The sequence below is a fragment of the Antechinus flavipes genome, chromosome 5, assembly GCF_016432865.1.
Source record: "Antechinus flavipes isolate AdamAnt ecotype Samford, QLD, Australia chromosome 5, AdamAnt_v2, whole genome shotgun sequence".
Lineage (NCBI taxonomy): Eukaryota > Metazoa > Chordata > Mammalia > Dasyuromorphia > Dasyuridae > Antechinus > Antechinus flavipes.
Genome location: NC_067402.1, coordinates 17,806,176 through 17,820,327, shown reverse-complemented (window position 1 = coordinate 17,820,327; position 14,152 = coordinate 17,806,176). Strand labels below are relative to the sequence as shown.

At 47.2% G+C, this 14,152-nt stretch overlaps 1 protein-coding gene across 3 annotated transcripts in view; it reads right to left on the bottom strand.

The window, feature by feature from the left end:
• The window catches only part of CREB5 (cAMP responsive element binding protein 5), a 488,046-nt gene that overhangs the window by 24,308 nt on the left and 449,586 nt on the right, over nucleotides 1-14,152 (bottom strand). For all 3 annotated transcript variants that reach the window (XM_051963010.1, XM_051963008.1, XM_051963009.1), the window contains 2 exons: nucleotides 8,522-8,848; nucleotides 273-500 (listed from right to left, as the gene is read on the bottom strand). In XM_051963010.1, the coding sequence (XP_051818970.1) occupies nucleotides 273-500; nucleotides 8,522-8,848 (555 nt within the window). The remainder of the gene's footprint in view (nucleotides 1-272; nucleotides 501-8,521; nucleotides 8,849-14,152) is intronic.

Here is a 14,152-nt window from a genome sequence, read left to right as displayed (position 1 = left end):
ATCTGAATAAAACATCTGCTAATAGACCTGGCCAGAGTGGAACATGGCACGCGCCCTCCCCTTTGGCCAACCCCCACTTCGATGACTCCCCGGCAAGGAGTCGGGATGGGGGGCAGTTGGGGATCGGAGCCTCGTAGCTGGCGCCCATGTTTTTGCTGGTGTCCCACCCCATGCGCTGTATCTGGGCTTAGGTCGACCAGCGCCTGTAGGTTTCCCCGGTGCCCAGTGTACACAGGGCCTTTGTGTGGCGGCCCGGAGCCAGGGGCCCGCACCTGAAGCTGCATGTTTGTCTGGGTGAGTTCTTCCGCTTTTTTTTCCAATGACATCACCCAGACCTTCCTCTTCTGTCTGCAGCGGGTGGCAGCTGCTCGGTTCCTTTCCAGAAACTTCCTCCGCCTCTCGTCTGGGTCTTCGTCCACCACCCTCCGCCGACGCCCCCCGGTGGGCTGGGGCGGCTGTATCGTCTGGGTGGGCTGCATCTGCTGGGTCGCTGGTGAAACCTGCCGAGGGGGGAGAGGGGAAGGGAGAAGGGTGAGCAAAGAGAGGCAAGCTGGCCGGTGACGGGCCAGGGGGCCAGGACTCTGCTGCCTCAGTGGGTCAGAGGAATACTCTGAGGAGTTTGAGAAAACAAGAAAATACAGAGGCCCCCTTGGGATCTCCAGCGTCATTCCGGATCAAATGCTTCCCCATTCCCCGACTGGTTCCTGCGCCTCTCCCCCAATCACTGTATTTACTTCGCCTACATTTCATGTATCCTTATTTGCACCTCGCTCTCCTACGTAAGCGACCGAAGGCCGGCGCTTGTCCTCTGGGTCTTCACACCAACAATTTCTCAGAGTTTCTGGCTCCAAGCAGGTGGCTAAAGATGTCTGTGGAATTCACATGAATTGGCTTCATTTGTTTAAAAAAAAAAGCATCACCTGGGGACACCTAGGTAGCACAGTGGATCATGCACCAGCCCAAAGTCAGGAGGACCTAGGTTCAAATCTGGTCTCAGACACTGAACACTTCCTAGATGTGTGGCTTTGAGCAAGTCACTTAACCCCAACTGCCTCAGCAAAAAAAAAAGAAAAAAAAAGCGTCACCTAAGACTCATCTTGGCTTTCCCAATTCTAGTAACTAACCACTTATTCAGCATAAATTAAGTGCCTGCTGTGTGCTAGCAGAAAAATTCCTTGGGCCCAAGGAGTCTGCATTTGAGTGAGGGAGATGGCACAGGTGCAGGAAAAGACCAGGTCACCTGGAGGTGGGGGGAGAAGGATAAGAAAAGATGGCAGGATAGGAGCAATTTGATGACCTTGCATTGCTGGACTTCAGTTACTGATGGTAAAGTGAGAGAAAAAACACCGGCTCTGGACTGAATCTTGCTTCTGATGTTTCCTTAGGTGTGTGACTTTGCAGAAATCGCTTAATCTCCCTGGGCTTCCTGGCCCAAATAGCCTCTCAGGTTCCTCCCAGCTCTCAAGCAAGGATAGTCTAGAGAAAGTTCCTCCAGTACTTTCTAACCTTCTAAGGCACTCAGAGAAAATAATTCTGCCCTGACTCCTTTCTCCCCAAAGGGATGATCAAAAATGTTTCCTTTAAGTTGAATTAAAAAAAAATGTACTAAAAAGAAGAAGAGGAAGAGGAGGAGGGAAAAGAAGGAGGGGAAGAAGAAGAAAAAGGAAAGAAGAAGGAAAAGAAGAGGAGGAATAGGAAAAAGGAGGATGAGAAGGAGAAGGAAAAAGAAAAGGAGGTGGAAAAGAAGAAGAAAAAAGAAAAGAAGGAGAAGGAAGAGGAGGAATAGGAAAAAGAAGGAGGAGAAGAAAAAAGAAAGGAAGAAGGAGGAGGAAAAGAAGAAGAAGAAAAGAAGGAGAAGGAAGAGGAGGAGAGGAGGAATAGGAAAAAGAAGGAGCAGGAGGAGGAGAAGAAAAAAGAAAGGAAGAAGGAGGAGGAGAAGAAAAAAGAAAAGAAGGAGAAGGAAGAGAAGGAGAGGAGGAATAGGAAAAAGAAGGAGGAGGACAACAAGGAGAAGGCGCAGGAGGAGGAGAAGAAAGAAGAGGAGGTAGAGGAAGAGGAGGAGGAGGAAGAGAAAAGGAAGAAAAAAGAGGGAGAAGAGAATGAAGAGCAAGAGGAGGAGTGTGGTTGGGTTTGACAGAATTCAACCACCTGAAAAGAGTTCTAGGAATGGTCAGTGGTTGCAGCAGCCCTTGGAAAGCTGATCCTCCCTGGGACAGGACTGTGATGAGTCCAGTACAGCCTTCCCTGCCCCACTGGGCAGAATCCAAAGGGTCAGGCAGTTTCTAGGAGGACCCAGGAACCCATCTGACTTGGGAGTTCCTTCCTTAAGGTCCCTAAAACCTAGATATCATTCCCCTAATGCTGGCCAAATGCTTTCCACAAATTCTCTGCCTCCAGCTTCACTCTGGAGTGATTGGAAGCCTTTCCTGCAGAAGTTCCCCATCTCTGAGGACAGTCTGTGAGCAAATGAGAAGCCTTAGGGTAGAGAAAAAAGAGTGCTGGGAGAGACCTGGTTCCCATCAGTCTCTAGCTTGGGGCTCGGAGAAAGTACCTTACCATGTCTAATCCTCAGTTTTCTCACCTGTAAAATGGGCTAATGAAGCATCTGCCTCATGGATTTGTTGTAAAATAGAGTGAAATTTAGTAATACACATAAAATACCCGGATGATGACAATGACAAAGCAGCAGGGCTCCGTGCTGCAGTTCTGCTGTCTAAGAGCAAGGATCCCATTTGCTTCCAAGACAGTTGGGATCCCAGTGGGTCAAATGCACCACGGGCCCTGGAGTTGCCCGGTCCTGTTTCTCCTGTACTTGACCAGGTGTCCTTGAGGCTCAGGGACATTTCAAAGTCCAGCTACCTCCTATGTTGCTGCCTTTGCCTTCCTTCCCCACAATACTCTGTGATCCGTTCGCGGGGGCGTGGATGCCTGATGCTCCCCATCAGGGCATTTTCCTCCTTCCTTTTTTTCAGTCGCAAGTAAAAAAATAAAGTCATTTCTCAGTCACTGAGATCTACAGCTGTAATCTCCATGAGGCTGTTCTACCAGAGACCTACGTGAGTACTGGGCTGAAAGTCTAAGAAATGGAACCCAACAGCCCGCCTCGCCAACGTTCCCTGGCACAAAATCAGCCCTCGGTGTTTGTGCACCGACTGACAGACCAGAGGCATCACGCTAATGGCTGCAGGTTGACATCTTGAGGAATGACTGATGGGCGGTGATGTAGTCTGACCCCAAACTCTATCAGACTTTCTGGGATTTCGGTGCCATTAGTCTCGGGGTTGTGTTTGTGCATGTGTGTGAGCCGACTTTTCTAAAACACAAAAAGTGTTTCTCAGAGCCACTTATTGGTGACTTCATAACACCCACTAGCCTCCTAATGCATGCTAGTGAGAAAACATATGATCCATCTAAAGCCTGGGTCCCCCTGGGGACCATCGAGGTAGCCAGCCCTGTTATTGGGAAAGACTGAGTGCTTGTCACTTCAGAGGCCGGCACTGGAGCCAAACCACCCACTCCAAGGCAAAACATCTCTGCAGAGAACACGCTGAACCGCCCGGCTATTTTTGCTTTTATCCAAATCCTTTTCCTGTGTGAAATAAATCATGAGCTCATATTCACATTTGGGGGAGCAGGCTTAGCAAAATGGCAAGCCTGGCGAAGGGGGTTTTCGGTTCCCCTCCATCTGCCGTTCGGGGTCTCCCTCCTGACCTTCCACCAGAACTTCATCTCTCTAGGTGGCCAGTTCCCCTTCCTCCCCATTCCCTCCCACCCCCTCGAGGCTTTAAGCTGAAGACATTACTTATGTTAGGATGGCAGGGCCAGTAGAGAGATGGTATTCATCAGGCCTCCCTTTGCTCCCGCGGCAGACTCAGCCAGACAAGCAGAGCATTGAGGATATCCAGTACAAGTGTTACAGGGACCGCTCTGGACGTCTGGTGGAGGACCTGGCTCCTAATTCCAGCTTTGCCTCTCCCTACCCATGTGTCCTCAGGCAAATGACTACTCTCTGGACTTTGGTTTCCTAATCTGTAAAATGGACAGTGGATTAGAGCCCCTCAGAGGTCCCTCCGTGACTGAACCCTATGCTCCTCCTCCTGTAGTCAGGAAAGTTTACAGATACAGACCTAAAACAGCCCTTTGTGCTCCAATTAGTCTGGGCTCCCTGCAACTGAATTCTCTAAGGTTTTGATCTTTTTCAAACTGTTTTTAAAAATCAGAATCACGAAATTAATCTCCATAAAAGTTTAATTTATCTCCACAAACATCGAGCCCCCTTCTTGTAGGTTAAAACTCTCGGGAAGGTATTTCTAACTTTTGATCCAAGTGTCAAGGATCCCTAACGATCTCATGGCCTTTCTCAACATATTAAAATAAATGTTAAATAACATTTAAATAATGGAAAGGAATATTAAATTTCAGTTTAATCCCACTCATGACCTTGATCTCTTGCCCCAAATCTATACCTTGTTCCATTATTCTACATCTAATAGCTTCACCATCTCCTCTACTGACTCCTTCCCTCCTGTTTAGAAGCAAGTTGAGGGCTCCTGAATCCTAACCATCAACCCTACCACCTTCTCAAGTTATCATTTTATAGCTCTTCTTGCTTTCCTGGTTAAAATCCTTGAAAGAGGAGTCTACTGTGGGTGTCTCCATTTTCTCGATTCCCATTCATCCCCCAGCCTTCCAAGTTTATTATTTGAGCAGCTGTATGAAGGTTAGAGAAGGGGAAGCCTGGGGGTTAGGACGGAGGGACAAAAACTTCCAGGCAAAAGCCAGAAAGGACCTGAACTAGGAACCCGGTCATGTGAGCAAAGAGGATGATATTGCTGCAAGAGATATTGTGAAGCTGGGACCAACAGAACAAAGCATTGTATTCACTGTGTGTGATAAGTGTTTATGGGATTTAATTGGATAAGGATGGAGAAAGATTAAAGGAAAAGGAAGAAAGATACGATTTGGACATTGAGGTTTTGAGCTTGTGAGATAGGGAAGATGGTGGTTCCATTAACAGAAAAAGGGAAGCTGAGGGGAAAGGGATGTTTTGAGGGGAGATAAGGCTAATTTTGCTCATGTTGAGCCTGAGATGCTAAAGAAGAGATGTCTTGTAGACAGTTGGAACAGTGAGTAGTTCATGGGGAGAGACTAAGGTAGATACATGGATTTCAATCAATCAACAAGCATGTTATTTGCTATGTGCTGGGCTCTCTTCTAGGCACTGGGATGCTTTTAAGACAATAATATCATATTGGAGCCATCTGCCTAGAGATGGTAATTGGAGTCATGGGAGGGAATGAGAGCAGAAAAGAGAAGAAAGCCTCAACAATATTGAGGGACACTTATACTTTAAGGTTAGAGGAACAAAGATGAACTATCAGAAAGTGAGAAACAATGGTCATACCAAATCATGGCAATCTTGGGAGGACTGATCATCCAAATGGAGGGGGGGCTACTCACTGCTCCAACTGTGCATAAGACATCTCTTCTATATTTTGGCTCTACATGGCCAAAATTAGCCTTATCTCCCCTACAAACATCCCTTTCCTTTCAGCTTCCCTTTTTCTGTTAATGGGACCACCATCCTCCCTGTCTTACATGCTTAAAACTTCAGTGTCAAAATCTTATCTTTCTTCCTTTTCCTTTAATCTTTCTCCATCCTTACCCAATTAAATCCCATAAACACTTATCATACATAGTGAGTATCCAAATGGTATCAAATAGAATAGAATAGTAAAAGAAGATGAGGAAAGAGAGGAACAGCCACATTGATAGGGCATTTACAGGACTGTTGGGGACTCTGGGGGGGTGGGGGGAAGCTTGAGCAGGAAGCTAAGGACAGATGCCAAATTGTGAGGAGTTGCAAAGCTGGAGGGGGGGGCAATGAAGAACAGTCTTGGGTATAACTGATTCTTTCTAGAAATTGAGGATTGAAGGAAAATAGATGTAGAATGGTAGCTTTGGGAGGATGTCAGAGATGAAGGGAAGGATGAGACACACTCACAGGCAGAGTGGAAGGAGAAGAGTGGCTGAAGCCATGAGAACTATGGATTTGGTGATGAGCAAAACAAAGAACTGAATGACAGAAGGGATGGGATCAGGGATTCGAGTGGAAGCATTAATGGGACAGAAAGAAAAAACATACCAGAGACTCCGAGAGATAGAGGAGAGAGGGAGCTCAGGACAAGTAACTCCAATCTTATGTTACAAACAGAAGGGAACATTTTCTTCTGAGTGAAGGGGGTGGCTATTTGGATGAACCACTGCCTAACTTGGATTAAGAATCACCAGAGCTGGGGGTCTCATTGCCAAGTCTCATTGCTGGGGGTCTCATGGGATCACCGGTTTAAAGGTCATTGAGAACAACTCCCTTAGGTCACATATGGAGAAACTGAAGCTCAGAGAAGTTACTTAAAGAGCTCAGAGTCCTCCATGGGGGGGAAGCTGAAGAAATAGGAATTTGGACCCAAATCCAGGGCTCTCTTTCCTCTATCCAACTAATCCGGGCCCTTGATTCCTGGGAAACCCTCCCTCTGTCTGTTTGGGTTCAGAAATCAATAAGATCAGTTGACATGAGATGACTTGAAATGTCCCACTGGCATCTGGGGACATGGTCCAAATGGCTCTCTTGGTCAGACCTTCCCAAGATCCTGACCTCAACTCTTTCTGGGACTGTGCAAGTAGGAAAAGAAAATGCTTCTCCAACTAATTACATCCAGCCAATTAACTAATTGCAAGTACAATTGGCCACTTAGTGTCTTGAGACTGAGATGGAGGGCAATTGACTGGAGGCTAAGGAGCTAATGAGTGGCTTTTAAGATGAGAAGGGCTGCTAACCTTGTTTGTGGAGTGACTAGCCACTGAGGGCCGAGCCTAAGCTTGTCCTTTTATTTAGGAAGGAGAGAAATCTTGTCCCCTCGGCTATTATCGTGCTCCTCTCCTGGCCTCAAGCCTTCACTTGGGAACCTGGCGCCATCTTGGAGCTAGAACTCGGCTTTCCTCCAAGAAAATGTCAGCTCCTTGAGGGCTTCCTTCAGTCCCTCAGCGGACCATCCACGGCCATCTGTAACTGCTCACTCTGTCCCGGTACGTGCTTTGTTGTTCATTTATTTTAGTCACATCCAGCTCTTCCTGACCCCTTGGGTTTGGTGGCAAGAATAACAGAGTTTCCCTCACCAGCTCCTTGTATAACTGAGGCAAACAGGGTTAAGTGACTTGGCTGTGGTCGCACAGTTAGCAAGTGTCTGAGGCCAGATCTGAATGCAAGTCGCCCTGGCCTTGGGCCTCGTGCCCTGCCCACTGCACCGGGAGACTGCCCCCGGTCACACCTCAGTGCCCGGCACACAGACAGCCCTGCCGGATGCTTGGAGGCCCGTTGGGAAGCGCTCCCTCCCTCCTTTCACGGTGACCTCACGTCTGTCTACTCTACCACTGTCCCTCAGGGCCTTCCCATCCCACCCTTGCAGTGAGCTGGGCCTGGGCTTTGGCCCTCACCGCCACGTAGAAGGCCCACGACCAGACGCGAGGTGGAAGGGCCCGGTGCCCTCAGTCCCCGCCTTCTCCATTTCACAAACGAAAAACCTGAGACTCTGGGGTGGCACTTGGTGGGCCTAGGATCACATGGACGAGGGGAGCTGGAGGTGGATTTGCCAGAAGCGGGGCAGAAGCGGGGCTGCAGCCATTGCTCTGGGGAAGCCTCTTGTTTGCAGAGGAAGAAATTATCATTGGGATTCCTCACTGACAGATCCTGGGCCTTTTTTCTTTTTTCCTCCATGTTAAATCCAAATAGCAGAAAAATCCATGGAGTTCTTCCTTGCCCCAAAACCTATATAGGCCCCAGGCCTGTTTCCCTGCTATTCGGTTACTCCCAAGGTCGCTGTGAGAAGGAGCTCCATATTCTAATTCATTTCAGTATTACGAGCGATCCAACTAAAGCCCCAAGACTTAATTAAGTTGGTTATTGGGCAGCATCTGATTATGGGCACCTGGAAAAAGCAGATTCAGTTTCTCGTCGCTAATGACAGAATCACCCTCTGGAGCTGGAGGGAACCGATGGCCATTTACTCCAGTCCCTTCATTTTGTAAATGAGGAAACTGAGGCTCACAGAGTTTGTTACTCGTGCAAGGTCCTACGGGCAAAATGTCACAGAGATAGGATTCAAACACGGGGCACAGGACCATAAATTTATAATGAAAGGGGGCGAGCAAAGTCAATGGGAAAAATGCGATTATTTTACAGGTGAGGAAACTGAGGCTGAGAGTTGAACAGAGGTCACCCAGGTAGGAAGTGGATGGTTGGAATTCAGACCCAGGCCCTGTGACCCACCCCGCTTTGGGTTCCCTATTCTTCTCCAGGTTTCACAGATTGGGGGTGAGCCCTGATTCTGAGCGAGGCTGTATTTGTCCCCCTCCCTCCCTCTGGGTCTGAATCTGAGACAGGGATCCCTCCTCGAGGCCTGGCGCGGTGCGATGACCAGACAGAGGCCAGGGCCGGCCCCCCCTCCCCTGTCCCCGCACTCACCTGTGCTTGGCCGCCCGAGTGCAGGGGGGGGTGTGGCGAGCTCTGGTGGTGGGCCGGGTGCGCGTGGAGGTGGGAGTGGTGATGCGGGTGGCTCTGCTGGTGGTGGGCTTGCGGGTGGGGGTGGTGGGCGGGGTGCTGGTGCTGGTGCTGGTGCGCCGGGTACGCGTGGTGGGGCGGCAGCGTCTGGTGCTGATGCGGGTGCGAGTGCAGGTGGTGGTGCGGCGTCTGCTCCTGGCGGGAGCTCATCATCTCCATCATGTGGCCCATGCTGTTCATGTTGCCGTTGGACATGGCCGCGGGGTGGTGAGTCAGGGCCGCCTTCAGCCTCTGCAAGAGAGCGGGGAGAGGGGAAACTGAGCGAAGCTGCCTGCGGGTGGCCAGCGGGGGCCTGCGGGAGTGGCCAGTGAGGGACTGTGGGGGGCTGCCTGCGAGAGTGGCCGGCGGTGTCTGAGGGGGGCTGCCTGCGGGTGGCCGGTGGGGGTCTTCAGGAGTGGCCGGCGGGGTCTGTGGGAGGCTGGTTCTAGATAACTTGAGGAGCCTTTGCTCAGCGCCTTCCCTATGTCAGTGCCAAGCCACACGCTGGGGACAGAGAAAAACCCAAATGCGACAATCCCTGCCTTCAAGGAGCCAACACCCTACTGGGGGTGGGCGTGGGAGAACCCACGGGGACAGAGAAGTGAATGCACAGCCCGTAACAGTCTGGGGGACCGGGGTCACAGAGAACTCGGATCACACCCGGCGCTTTCATAGCACTGTGGGCTTCCTCACAACGGGCCCTCGAGGATGGTGCCGTAGACACCGTCATACCCATTTGACAGATGAGGAATCTAATGCCCAGAAAACGGAAGGGATGTTTGTGAGCACCCAGGGAGCGCCATAGGTGCGATTCCAACCTTTCTGAGCTCAGTTCCAACACGACAGCCTTAGCTGGTATTTTAAGGGTCGTCACAGTCTGTTCCTAGCTGACCTTTCCAGCCTTGACGGACACTGCTCCCATTCCCACACGCTATGATCCAGTCCACCTGACTTCTCCGTTCTTCCCTCATGCCCATTTCCCTTCCTGGTGTTTGCACCGGCCATCCCCCACATCCAGAACGCACACTCTCTTTTCCTCTGCCCCAAACATTACCTTTTACAGGGCCCTCCTCCCAGCAACTGCTAGTATCCTCCCCTAAATCACTGTGTGTTTAATGACTTTGTATGTATTTGTATTTATTAATTTTATACATGTGGTATATATAGCATATACACAAAGTTAGTATATAACTAAATTAATATACAAGTTATACACACATATGTACACACACGTAGATATCTACACATACAGATCTCATTTTATTGCTCTTCACACATATTGCTTTTTTTTTTTTTTTTAACAAATTGAAGGTTTGTGGCAACCCTATGTCTCTATTGGTATCAATTTCTCAACAGTTGATAGTCACAAAATGTCTCTAAGACTCAAATTTTGACAATTCATCTGATATTTCAACCTTTTTCATTATTTTTTGATCCATCATGGTGACTTCTGACCAAAGATCTCTGAATTATGTTACTATTGTAATTGCTTTGCTGTGCCATGAACTGTGCCCATATAAAACAGAAAATTTAATCAATAAATGCCACCAAACAACAGTTCCTGAGTCTCTTTCTCTCTTTCTCTCTCTCTCTTCCCACTTCTCTATTCCCAAAGTCACAATGCTGAAATTAAATCACTTAATAATCCTACAATGGTCTCTAAGTGTTCAAGTGAAAGGAAGGGTTAATGCACGGGGCAAATTTCATCGTTGTCCTAATTTAAGAAATTGCCACAGCCCCCCAATCTTCAGCCAAGACGCCCTGCCCAGTCAGCGGTCATCAACATTGCGATGAGACCCTCCACCAGAAAAAAAATCTCAACTTACTGAAGGCTCAGGTGATGGTTAGCATTTTGTTTTAGCAATAAAGTACTTTAAATCAAGGTATTGCACTGTTTTTAGCTATAATACTATTGCATATTTAAAAGACTACAGTATAATGTAAATGTAACTTGAATATGCACTGAGAAGCCAAAAAATTCTCATGTCTTGCTTTATTGAGACATTTGTTTTATTGCAGTCATCTGGAACCCAACTGGAAATATCTTCAAGAAAGAGAAGGAGAAAAAGATGGAGGGAGAGAGAGAAAGATGGAGGAGGAGGAGAAGGAAAAGGAAGAGGAGAGAGATGGAGGAGGAGAAGAAGGAAAAGAAGAGAGAGAGAGAGAGAGAGAGAGAGAGAGAGAGAGAGAGAGAGAGAGAGTTTAAAAGTGCAATGGAAAGGACCTCAGATACAATCTAGTCCCCATTCCATAGAGGAGCAAACCAAGACCCAGGAATAGTATTTGGTGGGATTACGACCACATATGTCCTTCCCTTCCCCACTGGAAGGCAAGCTCATTCATTGTACACAGGGATTGCTTCATTCTTTGTATATGTTTCTCCAGTGTGTCCAGCACAATGGTTACTGGTAGATTAATTATGTACAAATTAAAAAAACAAAACAAATATAGACTGGGAGGTGTATTAATTGGTGGCTTGACGAATGGCCCAATCCGGCAGCATGGCCATCGTAGCTCCTAAATTAGAACTAGAAGGCCATTTCCAGACCAGGGCGCCAGTACTTTATTTTACAATTGAGGAAACAGAGTATTGGACTTTAAGTGACCTGAGTGAGGCAGTTAGGCAGGCAGGGGTTAGAGCATTAGGCCTGCAGTCAGGAGGACCTGAGTTCAAATTCAACCTCAGATACTCATTAGCTGTGTGCTTCACCTCTGTTTGCCTCAGTTTCCTCGTATATAAAATATAGATAATAATATGCCTTCCAGGGTTGTCATGAAGATAAAACGAGAAAATATTTGTAAATCATTTTGAAAACCTTAAAATACTATATAAGTACTAACAATTATTATTATTGCTGATATTATTGCAATGAGGAAGATAACGATTATGATTTACTCATGGCTTGTAAGAAGCTTTGCCTCTCTTTGCTGGGTATCAGATCGGTTCAGGAGATGAGTCCCTCATGGTAATATCACTCTGCAGCACCCAAAAGATTTCCTTGACTTTGGGAGGGAATGACCAGGAAGAAGGTAGAATAATGAGGAAAGTTGTATTTCTTGTTTAGGATGGGTGGGAAGCCTTAACAATTTTGGGCCCCAGAAAATTCCCAGCACATATGAAACACTGAATGGCTCTTGATTAAAAAAATAATAATAGTCTGTCATAAAGGATTACTCAATGATTGGCCCAGGCTGGATTCTGCAAAATGGTTCTTGTTGTAGTAACCGATGATCCTCACAGAGCAGAACAATATCCTGGGTCCTCCATCATCAAATACTTTCTCCTTTAGAAACAGGTCATGCATTAAGAAGTATGTCTCATCGCAGGCTCACCCTACTTCACAAATGCTTTCCTGTAGCAAGGTGGGGAGGGTGGGGGCAAAGGTCAATGAATAGCATCCTGATCTTGAAATCGGGAATATCTGAGTTCAAATCTTACCTCAGATACTTATAGTTATATCACCCTAGACTAGTTGTCCCCCTCTATAAAATGGACATAATAACAATAGCCTAACTCTCAGATTATTACCAATTCTCATTTGACGTGAATACACGGAGCAAACCTTGTGATTCTGTGTATTGCCTAATATTGTTCCAAAAGGACCTTGAGTTCTCTTTGTGGGTTTGCAATCAAAACTGATCACAGATTGTACTAAATGCTATTAGGGAGCAAGAACAGCTGCAGTAAAGCCGAGGTTCTCTGTTACAGTTTGCTAGCCAGCACAGGAATCACGGGTTATCACGGCCAATAAATCCATCCCGTATTGGCCAACATATTGCAGATGAGCTGCTCTGGATCTAGCTAGGTCAGTGGTCAGAGAACATACTCAGACTGTTCCTGGGATGATCCTGAAAGCATTTTATAATCAGGACCTGTCAGATTTTAATCTTCAGTATGGAATCTTCGGGGATCCAGGGCAATTTCTATGCTAATGATAGTACTTTTTGACCATTGACAATAAAACTTCCATTAAATGGATCCCATCTTATCAGAAGTCACAATTACCCAGAGTTTTTAAAACCACACGATGTGAATATTTCTGAGGCAGTATTGAAACGGAACATAAGCTCATGGGAGGAAATGTGTTTTCCTCGTTCCCCTTATTTTTCTCCATGTCCTTGCTCAGTACCAAGCAGAGTGCCTAAAATACAATAAGTATGTATTTAATGGGTGCATTGTCTGAAATTGAAGCGATTGTGGGTCTACCTTCCAGGGCTGCTCAGCTCAGCTCTTTGATCCCGGCCTCACTTTCCACCACTTGGAGTTTGATGGTTCAACACCATCGTAGGCACGGAAAATAGCTTGTACTGAAGGAGGAATGGAGCGCCGGCTTCAGGGAACGGTGAGTGGCCTGAAATGCGGAGTATATGAAGGGATGGAAATATAAAAAAGCCTGTGGAGGTAGCTCAGCGCCAGGAAAAGCTTAAACAAATGGGCCATTTTGCCTCAGAGATGAAAAAGAATCAGATTTTTGACCAGGGAGTTTTATGGTAAGATTGATGTTTTAGGAAAATTATTTCGTCATTTTTCTAGATTGGAGGCTAGAAGCAGGGAGACCTGAATTTTGGAAAAGCACAGCCAATCAAATAGAAAGAAACCAGGAAAACAGTCGGATTTTGTTTTGTTTTGTTTTTATTTAAAGCTTCTTGGTCACACAGCTAATAAGTGTCGGAATTCAGGTCTTCCTGATTCTAGGCCCAAGGACCTATGCACCTAAACACCTAGCTATCCCTATGTTCTTTGTACTTGTATCTTCAGTGGCTATCTCGGGGCTTGGCATACAGTAGGCACTTAATAAATGCTTATTGATAGCTTGGGGCAAAAAAATCCCAACTTCATCCCCAAGAGAGACGTGTCAGAATCAAGAAAGATAGTAAGGGTCGGACTGATGTTACCACTTGCGATATGTTACAACTTTTTCCATTTCTAATTAGGAACCAATGACTCCTGACGGATGTCCCAGATTGTCATCTCCTTGATAATTAGCTCGCCCTATGGAATGAAATTTATTTCTGCCTCCCGTCAGCTCCCTGCCTGGCTCAGGACGTAGAATAACTTTCCAGCTCCGCTCCTCACATTCCTCAGTCATGCTGCAAGAACTTCATCACTGCGATTCCACCTAATCCCTGTGGAGGACGGCAGGACTGGCGGGGCCAAGAGCAGCCTTCAACCCCCGCGTGATGCAGGAGAGATGCACTTATTGTCCGGGCCAGCTCCGTCCACCCAGGACCCTGGCTCTTCTTCTCGCCCTCTGGCTTTTAGCCTCCATCGCACATGGAGCCAAGGGTTGAACTAGACCAATCATTAAGGGATAATTTCACTATTCTCGGAGGAAGATGGCGCAGTGTGAAGGTGGAAAAGCATCTGAATAGAGTTAGGTGATCTAGGATAACTCCTGGCTTTGTGTGACCTTAAACAAGTACCTTCTCCTTTCTAAGTTTGTTTCCCCATCTGTAAAATGAGAAATGTGGACTAGAGAATGGCTGAGGGACTTTCTGCTTCCAAATCTCTGGCCCCTTTCTCTTCCAGTCCCTTCCTAAGCATCTCAGGGCACC